Raw genomic sequence first — 17,500 nt, forward strand, 5'->3', positions numbered from 1 at the left:
AATCTTACATAACATACCCAAATTCCTCTAGTGTTTACTCAACCTCTTCAGTACTGGGACGCATTTTTACCTGGAGTTTTGGGTATGATTAGACTATTTTATTGACATTAGGAAGGGTCTATGGAGGTCAGAAGATTAATGGGCCAGAGACTTCACTATTTTAATCCCCACATAAGTTTCTGAAGCTGTATAAAGTCACCAAATAGTAAGCGGAATGAATATGGAATCGTGCTACTGAAGGGGTAAAGGGAAGGAGTGGCCGAGTCTCCCTTTGCCTTGCTATTATTAAGTCTGCTAGTAATCCTTAGAGAGAAGCGGGATGGGAAGGGAGGCGGGGTCAATGATTATGTCCAGGTAATTAAATAAGGTTTCTAACAACTTGACAACCTCTCACCTTGGCATTTAAGTAGCTGAGGGAGCGGTGAGGAAGGGGAAAAATAGGGTGGGGTTCGATGCTCCCCACGCCTCTCCATTATTTTGAGATATATATTGTTTTTGGGGGTTAATTGCAAATGGTTTGTTGTGACTTGAGGGGTGTTTGGTTTAAAGGTGTTTGTGTGTCTGTCTGTCTGAGTGTCTGTGTCTGTCTGTCTGTCTGTTAGTTAGTTTAGGTCTTTGTTTAGTTGTATTATCTGTGTGTTTCTTGTTTTCTCTCTCTCTCTCTCTCTCTCTCTCTCTCTCTCTCTCTCTCTCTCTCTCTCTCTCTCTCTCTCTCTCTCTCTCTCGTGTTATTTTTGACCCATTTCCTCTTCTCATTCAATTTGTGACATGTGTTCCTCTTGTTTCACCAGTTTTCCTTCTTTATTTCCTCTTCTTGTTCTCCCACGCGGTTCTACTCTTTCCTCCTCCTCCTCTTCCTTTTCTTACATTTTTCTTGCATTTCTTTAGTTCCTCTTTATTTCCTCTTCTTGTCTTGTTTTCCTTTTGTCTTGTTTTCCTCTTGTCTTGTTTTCCTCTTTTCTTGTTCTCCTCTTTATTTCCTCTTCTTGTTTTGTTCGCTGCTCTACACTTTTTCTTCTCCTCCTCTTCCTTTTCTTATTTTTCTCTTCCTTTTGTTACTTTCCTTCCTTTTCATTTGTATTTTCAGTCATTGTAGGAGGAGGAGGAGGAGGAGGAGGAGGAGGAGAAGAAGAAGGAGAAGGAGGAGGAGAAAGCTGGTGACGATAATAAGAATGATAATAATAAGGAAGAGGAGAAGAGGAAGAGGAGTATGAAAATAAAGCAGAAACAGACAAGGAGGATGAAGAAAGGGAGGTGGAGGAGAAGGAACAATGATAATGCCGATAGAGATAATGATGACAATGAAGAGGAAGAGGAGGAAGAAGACAGGGAAGAAGGGAAGAACGAGAAGATAGAGGGTGAGGAAGAAGAAGAAGAAAAAAAAATAAATGAGGAGGAGAAAGGGAATGAAGATAAGAAAGAGGAGGGAGAGAATGAAAAAGAAAAGAAAAGAGAAGAAAAAGAAGAAGCAGAAGGGAAGGAAGAAGATAAGAATGAGAGAGAAGAGAGAGAGAGAGAGAAGAAGATAAGAGGAGTAGGAGAAAGAATGCAAGAACGAAGAAGAGGGAGAGAATGAGAAAGAGAGGGAGAGAGATAAAAAGGAAGAAGAATAGGGGAGGAAAAGGAAGAACACAGAGAACGAAGAGGAAAAAGAGAGAAAGAAGAAGAAAGCAGAGGAGAATTAGGGAAGAAAAGGAAAAATAGAACGAAAAGAAGGAAGAGAAGGAAAAATAAACGAGAGGAAGAGGGAGAATAGGAATAAGATAACTAGGAAGAGAAGAAAGAGGAGGAGGAGGAGGAGTAAAAAAGGAAGAATAGAACGAAAAGAAGGAAGAGGAAGAGTAAAAATATGATGATAACTAGGAAGAGAGGAAGAAGGAGGAGGAGGAAGAATAATGGAAGAACAGAAAGAAGGAAGAGGAGGAGAACAAACATAAGAGGAAGAGTAGGAATAAGATGATAACCAGGAAGAGAAGAGGAGGAGGAGGAGGAATAATAGTTGTCATGTGGAAGAAGAGAAACACATAAGAGGAAGAGTAGGAATAAGATGGTAACCAGGAAAAGGAGGAGTAGGAAGAAGATGAAGAGGAAGAGGAGGATTAGGATTAGGAGGAGGAGGAGGAGGAGGAGGAGTAATGGTTGTAATGTTGGTTGTAGGAGCAGCAAAGTAATAAATCTTGTGTGTCAGTCTGTCATCATTGTCAGGAAATTTTTTGTGACTTTCATGGCGGAACGTAAAAATTTGTTCTATCACCGCCGTCTTTGTTTCTCCTTTTTTCTTTCCTTTCATTTATATTTCTCTGTAAAATTTTTCGTATTTTCTTATCATTAAATTACTAACTATGTTTTTGGTACTAATATTTTGATAGGTTGGGTTTAATTTCTCTCCTTTCATTTTTCATTTTTTGTAAAATTTTTCGTGTTTTTTTCATTAAATTAGTTTTTTTTCTTATACGAATATTTTCAGTTTTATTTCTATAGTCGTGATTTTTTAAACTCTTTTAATGTCGATAGTTTAAGTTTATTTTTTTTTCGCTTTCATTTTTTTCTCTGTAAATTTTTCGTATTTTCTTATCATTAAATTACTGTGTTTTTGTACTAACATTTTAACTTTTTTTTTTTTAATAGTTGTGATTTTATTGACTCTTCTAATGTCGATGGTTTAAATTCAAATCATCGACTTTCTCAGTACTAATTTCCCGTTTTCTTGCCTTGTCCCCGTTTTCTACAGTCAGCAAAGGGAGGCACTCAAGTGAACCGTGTCTTGTCTCTCCCTCTCTGTTACTTCAAGACTATCCTTTTCTTAGTCAATTTATAACGTTTTCATTCATTATTCTCTCTCTCTCTCTCTCTCTCTCTCTCTCTCTCTCTCTCTCTCTCTCTCTCTCTCTCTCTCTCTCTCTCTCTCTCTCTCTCGTACTTTTCTTTCTCTTATTTTTTTCCTCTTTTTTTTTCTTCACTGTCCTCTACTATGTTTTATATCCTCCTTCTTCTCCTCCTCTTCTTCTTGTTCTTCTTCTTCTTGTTTTTCCTGTTGTTTTCCCTATCTTCGTCCTTACTCTTGCTTTCCTCCTACTCGTCCTTCTCCTCCTTCTCTTATTCTTTCTTGCCTTCGTTTATCTTTTCCTCTTTGTCCTTATTTCCTCTCTCTATTCTCCTTTTTCTTTTTTTACTCTAGTGTGTGTGTGTGTGTGTGTGTGTGTGTGTGTGTGTGTGTGCGTGTGCGTGCGTGTTGCGTGACTCCCAGCAACGCTTGAGTACAAAAGACAAAAGCAAGCAAACAGCACCTCGTATTAATGATCCACGTGACGTAAAGGTCCTCACGTGACGCCACCCTGACGTCACACCTGCTCATTTCACCCCTCCCCCACACCTGCCTGACCTTGAACCTCCACCTGACCCCTGCCTGTGCCGTCACCAGGAGCGTGGGTGGCGAACAGGACGCGTCACGAATAGATGGTTTGGTGTGTGGATAGATAGATTGATGATAGAGTGTGTGTCTTTCTTGCTTAGTTCTTTCAAGACTGGGGACGCATTTTTACCATGAGTTTGGGTGTGATTAGATGATTTTATTGACTTTACGAAGGGTCTATGGATGTCAGAAGATTAATGGCCAGAGTCTTCACTAGTTTAATCCCTCACTTGAGTTTCTGAAGCTGTTTAAAATCGCCATTGAAACGCGGCATGGTACTAGAGAGGTTAAACATATTCTTTACCATCGTCTCCCTTTCGCATTTACGTTTTCTTTGTGTCAGTTTTTATACAGTACATTTATTACCTCAGTCTATGTAAATACTCTACTTCGCCTTTCCTCACAGTTATCATTCGTGGGTCTCTCGTATGTGTCACGCTTATCACACCAACCATCACATAAGTTAGTCTTCACCAATACCTTTCATTATGTATTGGCTATTATTCTCTCACTTTGTGCTGCTATCAGTGAATGAGCGCCGTTGTTTGGTTCAGGTGTAAGGAGAAGGATAATGTGCAATACTGTCACGGTTAGAGTTTTTGGCATTTCTCTCTCTCTCTCTCTCTCTCTCTCTCTCTCTCTCTCTCTCTCTCTCTCTCTCTCTCTCTCTCTCTCTCTCTCTCTCTCTCTCATGTTTTTTTTCATATTTACCTAAGTATTATTTTTCCTTCTCCATTTATTTTGATCTCTCTCTCTCTCTCTCTCTCTCTCTCTCTCTCTCTCTCTCTCTCTCTCTCTCTCTCGTATTTTTCTTCATATTTCCCTTCGTTCTCTTTTTTTTTTTTTATTTCTCCTCCTTCGTCGTTCTGGTTCATATCCTTTTACAAGTTTTCCTTTTATTTATTCCTATTGTCTTTGTAATTTTTCACCTTAACGTCAAGAAAACCACTAGTACAAGGGTGGCAGTCCCCTCACCTTACCGTCAACTAAACATAATGACTGTCAACGCACGAGAGGAAACTAAAATTGGAAGGGAAAATGGTAAACAGAAGTGAGGGTTGGCATGTCACGCGAATCCTATTTGACTCTAGCTGTTCAAGTAGGGACTAATTAATGACAGCTGCTGCAGGGACGCTCACTAAAAACACAACACGTGACTGACCAACTCATATAAAGAAGAAAAAATAAAAATCAGACAGGTAAGCCAGGTAACTAACTATAATTAGGAGGCTGGGTTTAGGTCAAGGCAGTTTTTCAATAGGGAATAAATTTGGATAGTTTTTGAGAATGGGATAAATTAGTACAGTTTTCTTAATAAGAGATAATAAGGGTAGTTTTTTTTTTTATCAAGGGAGAAATTAATGCAGTTTTTTTTTTTAATAGGGTTAGATTAAGTCAGTTTTTCATTAAAGGATATATTAGTACATTTTTTTTTAATAAGGGATACAGTAGGACAGTTTTTGAATAGGGAGTGACTGATTTCGAATAAGGGATGAATTAAGTTTTTTTTTTTTTTTTAATAAGGGAGAAATAAAGACAGTTTATTTTTATTTGTTGGTAAATTAGTAGTTTTTTTTAATGGAATAAATTAGGACAGCTTTTGAATATGGGACAAATTTGGACAGTTTTTTAATAAGAGATAAATTTGGACAGTTTTTTTTAATAGGAGATAAATTTGGAAAGTTTCTGAATAGGGAATAAATTTGGACAGTGTTTTAATAAGAGATAAATTTAGACAGTTTTTTTTTTTAATAGGAGATAAATTTGGACAGTTTTTAATAGGAGATAAATTTGAACAGTTTTTCAATACGGGATACCTTAGAACAATTTTCGAATATGTTGATAAATTAAGAGAGTTTTTTTTAATATTAGATTAATTAGTACAGTTTCTGAATACGGGAGAATTTACAACACTTTTTGAGTAGGGGATAAATTAAAACAATTTTTGAATATGTGAATTAGTACATGATTGAAAGGATTAGTAATAAGAAAACGAGTGATCAGTTAAGACTAGAACAGAGTGGGAAAGTGCCTAAGTAGTACAGGTGAAGAGGGAAAGGTGAAAATGAACACGTGACTAATGAATAGACAGGTAATAATTAAGAGACAGTTTAGGTGTAGACAGGTGAAGAAACGTGAGGAAGTAGTTGATTAGTATGTAGGTGAATATTGCACAGGTGAAGAGAGGGACAGATGAAAAAGAAAAGGCGACTAATAGACAGGTGAGGCAGGTAATCAATTAAGAGACAGGTTAAGTGAGTACAGGTGAAGAAATAGTGAGAAAATTGTTAATTGGTACACAGATAAATTTTGTACAGGTGAAAAGGGACAGGTAGAAAAGAGCAGGTGACTAATGAATAGGTGAGACAGGAAACAGTATTTAAGAGGCAGTTTAGGTGAGGAAAGTTTAGCAAAGTGGTTAGTTGGTACACAGGTAAATTTTGTACAGGTGAGAAGGGGAAGGTAGAAAAGAACAGGTGACTAATGGACAGATGGCACAGGTAACAGTAATTAGGAGACAAAATAGATGAATACAGGCGAGGAAAGTAGTTAATTAGTGAACAGAGAGAGGTAAGGAAGAACACGTGACTTATGAAAACCAGGTAACTAATGCAGGAGACACTTTAGGTGAAGACAGGTGAGGGAGAGTCACTGCAATTAATGTTTTGTGAGGAAATTATTTTGTATTTGATCATTTTCTTCTTGATCTTTATAATCTTTACTTTTTAATTTCTTTTATTTTTTTTTCATTTCTTTGTCTTCTTTGTTTCCCTCTGTGTGTGTTTTTTTTTCCGCTTTTTGTCTGTCCGTGTCTGTTTGTCTTCTCTTTGTTGATTTTTTGGTGTTTTTTTCTTTCTTTCTTGATCTTTTTTTTTCTCTCCCTCCTCGTTCCTTTTTCTCTCCTTTTTTATAGTTCTTTTATTCGTTAACTTTTTTCATCCATCCTCTTTCTTTTCTTTTTATGTTTTGTTGCTCTTTTTTTCTTATTTTTATCCAACTGTTCCATTCTCCGCTTGTGTGTGTGTGTGTGTGTGTGTGTGTGTGTGTGTGTGTGTGTCTGTGTCTGTGTCTGTGTCTGTCTCTGTCTCTCTCTCTCTCTCTCTCTCTCTCTCTCTCTCTCTCTCTCTCTCTCTCTCTCTCTCTCTCTCTCTCTCTCTCTCTCTCTCTCTCTCTCTCTCTCTCTCTCTCTCTCTCTCTCTCTCTCAGACGCCTCCTTCCTCACCCTCCATCTTCATCCATCACCTCCCATCCCCAACAGACTTCTCTCCTTAAAGATTTCTCCTCCTCCTCCTCCTCCTCCTCCTCCTCCTCCCCTCCTCCTCTTGGTCTCCTTGTCTGCATAAGTTGTGTCATGTAAAATGTATCTCCCCCTCTTTTTAAATAGTATAATCCGTCTTGGTGTTTGTGAGTGATTTCTTGTTGGCTTGTGTTAGGTTAGGTTAGGTTGGGCTGGGCTGGGTTGGGTTGAGTTAGGTTGGGTTGGGTTGGGTTACATTGAGTTAGGTTTATATTAGGTTGGATTGGGTTAGGTTAGGTTAGGTTGGGTTGGGTTGGGTTGGGTTGGGTTGAGTTTAGTTTGGTTAAGGTTCTGGTCTGAGTGGTAATTTATTTCTGTTTGCTTTTGAGTGTTTGCTGAGAGGGAATGGTCGTGATGGTGGTGGTAGTAGCAGGGACAGTAATAGTAATAGAAATAATTGTAGTAGTAGTAGTGGTGGTAGTAGTAGTAGTAGTAGTAGTAGCAGCAGCAGCAGCAGCAGCAGCAGCAGCAGCAGCAGCAGCAGCAGCAGTGGCAGTAGCAGCAGCAGCAGCAGCAGCAGCAGCAGCAGCAGCAGCAGCAGCAGCAGCAGCAGCAGCAGCAGCAGTAGTAGTAGTAGTAGTAGCAGTAGCTAATAGTAGTAGTAGTTAGCATTAGTAATAGTAGTAGTAATAGCAGTAATGTAGTAATAGTAGTAGTAATAGCAGTAGTAGTAATAGTAATAGTAAGATATTGTCATCATTTCTGCTTTTCTTGTCCCCATTACCACCACCACCACCACCACCACCACCACCACCACCACCACCACCACCCTCATTAACATGTTTACCTGAGATCTAACCCCCTCCTCCCGCTGCCTTTAATATCTAGACAACATGACGGCCACTTGCCCTCACCAAGCCTTGTGCGGCGGCCAGAAGCAGACGGGAGGAGGGTGGCGGGAGGACGAGAGGGAGACAGGAAGAGCGACAGGAGGCCAGGCAGACGGGAAGGAAGACAGAAAGACGGGAGGAATAAAAGATAGAAAAGGAAGGAAGGAGGAGAGAAAGAGAGGAGAGATTGGAGGAAGAGATGAAGGAATAGAAGATAGTAAAGAAGAAAAGGAGGGAAGGAGGAGAGAAAGAGAGGAGAGATTGGAGGAAGAGAGGAAGGAATAGAAGATGGAAAAGGAGAAAAGGAGAAAGGAGGAGAGAAAGACAGGAGATAGAGGAGGAGGGGAAGAAGAATGGAGGAAACACAGAAGATAGAAAGGAAGGAAGGGAAGATTGGAAGGGAAACAGGAGAGAAGGAGGGAAGAGATAAAGAAGAACAAGGAAGTAGAGAAGAAGGGAAGAGAGACAAAGGAAGGAAAGATGAGAAGAAAGAGAGAAGGACGGAGGGAAGGAGAGGAGAGAAAGGAGAGAAGAAAGGTTAGAAGAAGGAAGAGACGTAGAGAGAAGAGGAAAGGAAGGAGGAGGGACAATGAAGAGAAGGAAGAGAAAGAGAGGAGGAAAGGAGAAGGAAGAGAGGAGAGGAGGGAAGAAAAGGAGGGAAAAGTGAGAGTTCTCCTTTTCTCTCTCTCTCTCTCTCTCTCTCTCTCTCTCTCTCCTTTTTGCTTGTGATATTAATGAAATCTTTATTTTTTGACAAGAAAGTCGTAAAAAACTTATTAGTAATTGCTGTTGTATTTTATTCGTTATCTTTCCTCCTCTTCTTCTTCCTCCTCCTCCTCCTCCTCCTCCTCCTCCTCCTCCTCCTCCTCCTCCTTCTTGTTCTTGTTCTTGTTCTTGTTCTTCATCACTTTCTCTTCCTCTTCCTCTCCTTTTTTTTGTTGTTATTGTTGTTGTTTTTCTTCTCGTCCTCCTCGTCCTCCTCCTACTTCTTCTTCTTCTTCTTCTTCTTCTTCTTCTTCTTCTTCTTCTTTTCCCCTTCCACCACCTTTCCTCCTCCTCCTCCTCCTTCTCGTCCTCCTCGTCCTCCTCCTTTTTCAGCGTGCCAGTAACAAGGGCTCTCATTGGTCAGTTAGCGTGGCGTGTGACCAATCGCCTCGCTCATTGGCTCCCCTCACTCGCCGCCAGCCAGTCATCTTCATTCTTTCCATAGTCTGGCGTCTCAGCAACAGGTCGGCAGGAGGAATACAAATACAAAGGAATGCAAAGGAAGAACAAACAACAGCTGGCCTATAGGAGGAGGAGGAGGAGGAGGAGGAGGAGGAGGAGGAGGAGGACTGTATGAAGGGATAAATGAGTAGGAGGAGAAGGAAGAGGAGGAATGGAAGGAGTTATTGATGGTGATGATGAGGGAAAAGGAGGAGGAATAGAAGGAAGTAGAGGAAGAAGGAGGAGGAGGAAGAAGAGGTGGTGGTAGTGGTTATAGAAGAGGAGGAAGAGGAAGAGGAGGAAGGGGAAGAAGAGTGATGAGAGAAAAGGAAGAAGAGGAGAAGAAGAAGAAGGAGGAAGAAGAGATGATGATAATGTGGTGGTTATAGAAGAGGAGGAGGAGGAGAAAGAAGAAGAAGGGGAGGAGGAGGAGGAGGAAGAATGGGAAGAGGAGTAAAAAGAGAAGGAGGTAGAGGAAGAAGAGAAGAAGAAGGAAGATGATGGGGTGATAGAGGAAGAAGAGGAAGAGGAGAAGGAGGAGGAGGAGGAGGAGGAGGAGGAGGAGGAGGAGGAGGAGGAGAAACGAAAAATGAATTGAAAAATAATAATAACAGGAGTTGGTGGTATTATTATTATTATTATTATTATTATTATTATTATTATTATTATTATTATTATTATTATTATCATCATTATTATTAGTCTTCTTATTACAGGAAAAGCTTTACGTAATAATCTGATCAATATTTCACACTAACAAGAAGAAAATTATCTTGAAAAATACACTCACCAAACTTTCCTCTTTTTACTTCTTGCCAAGTTTCTGATGCGAATTCTTCTTTTAAAGGCATTTCCTCTTTTTTTTTCTTTCTTTTTTTTCTCTCTTTCTCTCTTTCATTCTTTCCTTTTTTTTTTTTTCTCTCAATCTGTCTGTCATTTTCTGTTCCTCTCATTCGTTCGTTTATTCTTTTTCTCTTTTTTCTTTTACTTTTGTTTATTTTTTCCTTTCCTTGGTTTAATTTCTTTCCTTCTTTACTTTTTAATGGTTCTTTCTTCTCTGATTTATCTCCTCCTTCTTATGGCTTTGTTTCTTTTTTCTTCTTGTCTTTATTCACACACACACACACACACACACACACACACACACACACACACACACACACACACACACACACACACACACACACACACACACACACGATTTAAATTGACAAACTCTTTCTTTTGTCTGATATCCTAACCAACCCTAACCTAACCTAACCTAACCTAACCTAACCCAGCCCTAACCTAACCTAACCTAACCTAACCTAACCCAGCCCTAACCTAACCTAACCTAACCTAACCCAGTATAATCTAGGCTAATTCAACCTTTCCTAACCCAATATAATCTTACTTATCTTATCTAACCCAACCCAATGTAATTTTAACTAGAGTCTACCTAACCTCACTTATCCTTATCTAATCAGTGTGATCTTAACTGACTTGCATAATCTGTCACTACATAGTCTTGTCTAAATTCAGTCTAACTCAACCAAACCAGGACTAAATAATCTATTCTTAACTAGCTAACTTAACCTAACATGACCAAACTTTATAATTCAACATAGCTTTGACTTCTTCTTCTTCTTCTTCTTGTTCTTCTTCTTGTTCTTCTTGTTCTTCTTGTTCTTGTTCTTGTTCTTGTTCTTCTTTTCTTCTTCTTCTTCTTCTTCTTCTTCTTCTTCTTCTTCTTCTTCTTCTTCTTCTTCTTTTCTTTTCTTCTTCTTCTTCTTCTTCTTCTTCTTCTTCTTCTTCTTCTTCTTGTTCATCTTGTTCTTCTTTTCATGTTCTTGTTCTTGTTCTTTTTCTTTTTCTTTCTTTTTCTTTTCTTCTTCTTTCTTCTTCTTTTTCTTGTTCTTGTTCCTGTTCTTGTTCTTGTTCTTGTTCTTATCCCTTTTCTTCTTTCTCTTGCTTTTTTGTTCTTGATGTTCTTCCTGTTCTTCTTCTCCTACTTCACACAACCATATTCCCACAATTGGCTAAGATCAACCACTCGACTTAACCTTTTCCGTCTGTTTATATTCACTACTTTCTGTTTCTATACATACATGAACCTAACCTAACCTAACCTAACCAGACTTTAGCTAACCTCACCTCTTCGTCTGCCTCTCCTACAGTAGCGGTGCGGGGATGATGTAAGGTGGCGGCCATAATGCATAAGTATGTCGCAGTCCTCCCCGCCCTCGCTGCTGTGGTCCTGCTCAGTCCCCAGCTCATCGACGCGGACAACAACATAGGTAAGTGCTCCGAGGCCTGTTAGAGAGTAGATCTTCAGGGAGACACAGTGGTGAAGAGATGTAAGGGTTGATGTGAGGGTAGCCTGTGTTTTGATATGATTGGCGTGGTTTGATTTTTTTTTTTTCTGTCTCTCTCTGTGTGTGTTTGTGTGTGTATGAGTGTGTCTCTGTCTCTATTCTCTTTCTCAGTTTTTTTTCTTTTTCTTTCTCTCTCTCTCTGTGTGTGTTTCTGTCTCTGTTTCTCTGTCTCTGTCTTTCTCTCTCTGTCTCTCTCTGTCTTCTTTTTAACCAATAGTCCTTTTTTTCCCTATGGACATCGCCACTTCCTTTCCAAACATTCACACTCTCTTCACACTTTCCCTTCGTGGATAAAAATTCCCTTGCTAGAATGTTGAATGTTGAGACTTCAGATGAGAGGCAGCCTTTCTGTGCCAGGACAAGGTAGGGAGAGAGAGAGAGAGAGAGAGAGAGAGAGAGAGAGAGAGAGAGAGAGAGAGAGAGAGAGAGAGAGAGATTAACAAGTCTTTTGAACCTTTAAAACTTGGAATGTCTTTGTTTTACTTCGTGTGTGTGTGTGTGTGTGTGTGTGTGTGTGTGTGTGTGTGTGTGTGTGTGCGTGTGTGTAAGTGTGTAAGTGGATGAAGGGAGAAGGAGAGGGGAAGTAAAGTTAATTCTGTGATGAGAGAGTAAATAAGGAAGGAAGGAAGGAAAGAAGGAAGGAAGGAAGGAAGGAAGGAAGAAAGGAAGGGTAGAAGGCTAACAAAGTAGGAAGAATAGAATGAGAAAAGGAAAACAAAGGAAGGAAAAAAAGAGGAAAACAAAGAAAAGAGGAAAGTAGCAAACCAGGAAGGGAGAACAGAAGAAAAAGAAGAAAAGAAAGAATAAAAATGAAGGAACAATAAGAAAGAAAACAAGAATGAAGAAGAGAAAAGGAAAGAACAAATAAAGAACGTTTGAGAAGGAGGAAGAGAGGAAAAGAAATAGAGAATAAAGTAATGAAGGAAAGACAAGAGAGAGAGAGAGAGAGAGAGAGAGGGGGGGAGGGATGTAAGAAGTTTGCATTTACCAGCTAATGATATCACTTTGAGTCACTTACCTGCCTTTTGCCATTAATTACCTTCCTGTGGGCGTTGTAGTGTCTTGGGAACAGTGGAAGCAAGAATGAACACATCAAAAATTCCTCCAGTAATGAATGAGGGAAATTATGTTAGAGATTTATTTTGTTGTTTTTGCTGAGAATATTACAAGTTACATTTGGTTTGCCTAAATTGTAGTAAATGTTTAATAGGTTTTAGAAATATTGGAGTAAAAAATGTGATGGTGGAAAATTAATTGATGTGGATATTTAGACGGACAGACAGACAGACAAAGTGTAGACAGAGAAAATGGGAGAGAGAAAGAGAAAAAAATAAAGTAGAGATAGAATAGAGAGAGAGAGAGAGAGAGAGAGAGAGAGAGAGAGAGAGAGAGAGAGAGAGAGAGAGAGAGAGAGAGAGAGAGAGAGAGATGAAAAAAATCGTAAAAATCAAAGGAAAGTGTGCTAAAAATATATGAGGAAAAGAAAGTAAAAAAAAGAGTACAAGAGAAAAATAAACAGAAGCGAATGTAGTAAGATTTCATGGAACACACACACAAAAAAAAAAAGAAAAAAAGGAAGGAAAGAGAAGGGAAGGAAATGGAGGTGTGAACTGAAATACAAGAAAAGAAATAGAGTAAAATAAAAAGACAAGGCTATATTAGGATTCCATGGCCAACAACAACAACAACAACAACAACAACAACAACAACAACAACAACAACAACAACAACAACAGCAATAACAACAACAATAAATAAAGGTGTGGAACTGAAATAAAAAAAAAAATAAGTACAAGAAAAAAATGGATAGAAGACTTTATTAGAATACTATGGACAACAACAACAACAACAACAACAACAACAACAACAACAACAACAACAACAACAACAGGAAAATAAATGCAGGTGTACAACTAAAATAAACAAAAAGACAAAACAAATAGACGGATGGAAGAATTTATTGATATTCCATGGACAACAACAACTACAACAATAACAACAACAAAAATAAGGAAAAAAGGAAATAAAGAAAGACATGAAACTAGAATAAACAAAAGAAAATAAGTACAAGAAAAATAGACGATTAAAACTACATATATTAAAGATTCTAAGGAACAAAAAAAAAAAAAAAGCGAAAACAAACAACAACAATAACTAAAGGAAAATAAATGAAGGTGTAGACTCAAATAGACCAAAAAAAAAAAAAAAAAAAAGAAAGAAAGAAGTATAAGGAAATAAGTAAACAGAGATAGACTATATTAAAATTCCAAGAAACAACAACAACAACAACAACAACAACAACAACAAGAGAAGTGAATGAAGGTGCACATTATCATTAAAAAGAAAAAGAAATAGTAGTTGTTTCCTCTCACGTGACGGAATGAAGGAATGAACGAATGACGGAACGACGGAATGACGGAATGACGGAACGAAAGAATGACGGAATGACGGAACGAAGGAATGACGGAACGACGGAATGACGGAACGAAGGAATGACGGAACGAAGGAATGACAGAATGACGGAATGACGGAATGACGTAACGAAAGAATGACGGAACGACGGAATGACGGAATAAATGAACAAAAGAATGAAGGAATAACGAAATGACGAAATGAAAGAATGACGAAATAAACGAAATAAAGGAATGAAAGAATGTGAAAGAGTGCTGTGGGAGTGGGCTGGGTATGGGGGGGTGTGGGGTGACAGGGTATTATAAAGATAGTGTGGAGGGGAGGTGTGGGGTGGGAAAAGGGTGAATGAAGGAAAGAATGAAGGAATAAAGAGAAGCAAAGTCACCACACAGCTGGAACTTGCTTTGTTTACACGCAAGGAAACTGAACGTGACTGTTGAGAGGCAGATTAACTTTACAATGAGACAACGTGAGAGTTTTGTTCATTTACTTGGTTATTGACGGTGTTTATTTCAGTGTCAGATTAACTGTTGAAGTGTCAGATTAACTGTTGAAGTGTCAGATTAACTTTATAATGAACGTGAGGGTTTGTTTCACTTACTTCACTATTTTCGTTGTTTATTTTGGTGTCATATTAACTGGTGTCAGATTAACTGTTGAAGTGTCAGATTAACTGTTAGTGTCAGATTAACTGTTAGTGTCAGATTAACTTTACAATTAGAGAACGTGAGAGTTTTTTTTTCTATTTACTTCACTATTTTCGTTGTTTATTTTGGTGTCATATTAACTGTTAGTGTCAGATTAACTGTTAGTGTCAGATTAACTGTTGGTGTCAGATTAACTTTATAATGAGAGAACGTGAGAGTTTGTTCATTTATTTCACTATTGACGTTGCTTATTTCGTAATTGGTCAGTGAATTTGAGTGTCTTTTCTATGTAAGATAAGACAGCTGGCTAAGGACAACATAAAACGAAAAAAAAAAAAAAATTGGCTCACTTAGTTGTTTGTGTTCTTGGCCTGAGCTCTGTGACACGTTAATTAAAAACAAATAAACAAATAAATAAATAAAATAAAAAAAGATGAGGAGAGTAAGAAATGATTTGACAGGAGGGAAAATTTGTACGCAGAATTAATGGCAATACTTAAAATTCTGGTGTGGTGGTATTATTATTATTATTATTATTATTATTATTATTATTATTATTATTATTATTATTATTATTATTATTTTAGAGTGAGCCACAATATCTGGAATGACAAATGGGCGAAATGAAACCCACAATGAATAATGACGCTAAAAAAATCAGTAACAAGTTTTATTCTTATTTATAATTCGTTTAATTAGTCACGTTAATTTGTACAGTGTGTGTGTGTGTGTGTGTGTGTGTGTGTGTGTGTGTGTGTTGCTGACTTGTAGACAAAAATAGAACAAATAAATATATTTTTTGATCATAAAGGTAAAAAAAAAAAAAAAAAAACAGCAAACAAAAATCACGATTTATGTGGCACTAAACACACACACACACACACACACACACACACACACACACACACACACACACACACACACACACACACACACACACACACACACACACACACACTTGGAGTCATTGTTAAGGTGCTTTTTAAATTCGTAAAAAAAAATAAATAAAAAAGAAAAAATAAGTACATCAAAGTGAGCCGTTCAGTGTGTGTGTGTGTGTGTGTGTGTGTGTGTGTGTGTGTGTGTGTGTGTGTGTGTGTGTGTGTGTGTCACCATCAAAAGCAGAATCACAATAAAGCATCAGAATTGAGCTAGATTTTACTGACTTATTATTTCAGAGAGAGAGAGAGAGAGAGAGAGAGAGAGAGAAGAGAGAGACGATAGGAAGAAGAGAAGGAGTAAAAGAGAGAGAAGATTAGGAAACAGGAAGGTAGAAGGAAAATCTTAAAGAATGTGATAAATAAAAGGAAGAACGATAGATAAATAAAAAGGAAATGAAGGAAAGAAGAAAGCGATAGAGAGAAAAGCAAAAAGAGAAAGATGGAAAGCAAAAGAGATAAAAAAAAAAAAAAGACTTTAAGGAGAAGAAAAAAAGAAAGAATGAAACAAGAGAAGAAAAAATGAAAATAACAGATAGGAAAAAAAAATAAATGAAAGGAGAGGGATAGAGAAAAACAATAAAGAAGAGATGGGAAGAGAGAGAGAGGGAGAGGGGAAAAGAAAGAGGAATATGGAAGATGCCAAATGGAGGGAATAGAAGGACATAGATGGAAAAGATAACAGGGAAATAAAGGAAATAAAAAATAAGAGAGAGAGAGGAAAGAGAGAGGAAGGAGAAAGGAAGAAAACAACAAAAAAGGAGAATATAGAAAATGTGAAATGATGGAAATGGAAAAAAAATAGATGGAAAAGAAGGCAGGGAAATAAAAGGAAGGAAAAACAAGAAAGGGAGGAAAAGGAAGGGAAGAGAGAGGAAAGAGAGAAGAAGGAGAAAGGAAGAGGAGAGTAACAAAATGAGAAATGATGGAAATAGAAAGAAATAGATGGAAAAGAAGAGAGGGAAATAAAGGAAAGGAAAACAAGAGAGAGAGAGAGGAAAAGGAAACGGAGAGGAAACGGAAAGAGGAAAAGGAAGAAAGGAGGAAATAGAAGAGAGAATATAGAAAATGTAAAACGAGTGGAATGGAGAGAAATAGAAGGAAAAGAAGAGAGGAAATAAAGGAAAGGAAAACAAGAGAGAGAGAGAGAGAGAGAGGAAAGAGAGAGGAAAGGAAGAGGAAGAGGAGAGTAACAAAGAAAGGAGGAGATAGAAAATGTCAAAAGGGAAATAGAAGGAAACAGATGGAACAGGTGAGAGGAAAATAAAGAGAAGGAAAACAAGAGAGAGAGAGAGAGAGAGAGAGGGAAAGGGTGAAGAGAAGGGAAGAAGGGAAGGGGAAAGGAAGAGGGGAGTGACAAAAAGACCCCATCCATTCATCCCATCACTGCCAGTTATCCACTCCCCTCACTCTTGTTCATTTATTTATTTATTTATTTATATATATTCAATTTTTCCATTCATTATAACGAGGAAATTGGCTTCTACACACACACACACACACACACACACACACACACACACACACACACACACACACACACACACACACACACACACACACACACACACATATAGAGAGAGAGAGAGAGAGAGAGACAGAAAAAGACAGAAACATAGAGAAACAGAGACAAAGAAACAGACTAAGGGAAACCAACAAAGAAGAAGAAGAAGAAGAAGTAGAAGAAGAAGAAGAGGAGGAGGAGGAGGAGGAGGAGGAGGAGGAGGAGGAGGAAAGTGTCTTAATACCATCAAACATTCACGTTAAGAGAGTGGCCTTCCCTCTCTCAGCCATCCAGAAGTGTCCAGGGCGGAGGCAGGAGGGAAACATTGATGGCTTGTGGGAGGAAGCAGGAAAAATTGATCGAAAGGAAATAAAGTTGCATCTGTACTTCTATTTTTCTCATTTGTTATTGTTTGTGTGAGGAAGAACAGGTTAGATAGACAGGCAGGGTGGGGGGGGTAGATAGATAGCTAAATAGATAGATAGATGGATAGACAGATAGATAGATTAGATTCATTAATAGATGGGTGGATAACTAGGATAGACAGACAGATTGAAACACATATATATAGAGAGATAAATAGACAGATAGACAGACAGACAGACGGACAAATAAATAAATAGACAGATAGACAGACAGACAGACGGATAAATAGACAGACAGACAGACAGACACAGATAGACAGACAAATAAATAGATAGACAGGCAGACAGGAGGGTGAATATACAGATTAACAGGTAAATAAGTAGATAGATAGACAGATAAACACACATACGTTTATACATACATACAGACAGACAAATAAGTAAATAGACAAAGAGAAAGAAGGGTACATAGATAGATTAATAGATAGATAAGTAAACAAATAAACGGATAGACAGACAGGCAGATAGACGGAC

General features: G+C 38.1%; 1 protein-coding gene across 2 annotated transcripts in view; it reads left to right on the forward strand.

Annotated features, from left to right (window-relative positions):
• LOC123508987 overlaps positions 1 to 17,500 on the forward strand; it is a 66,518-nt gene that overhangs the window by 4,122 nt on the left and 44,896 nt on the right. For both annotated transcript variants that reach the window (XM_045263092.1, XM_045263093.1), the window contains exon 2: positions 10,903 to 11,022. In XM_045263092.1, the coding sequence (XP_045119027.1) occupies positions 10,938 to 11,022 (85 nt within the window). In that variant the 5' untranslated portion in view covers positions 10,903 to 10,937. The remainder of the gene's footprint in view (positions 1 to 10,902; positions 11,023 to 17,500) is intronic.

This window comes from Portunus trituberculatus, chromosome 25 (genome assembly GCF_017591435.1).
Source record: "Portunus trituberculatus isolate SZX2019 chromosome 25, ASM1759143v1, whole genome shotgun sequence".
Classification (NCBI taxonomy): domain Eukaryota; kingdom Metazoa; phylum Arthropoda; class Malacostraca; order Decapoda; family Portunidae; genus Portunus; species Portunus trituberculatus.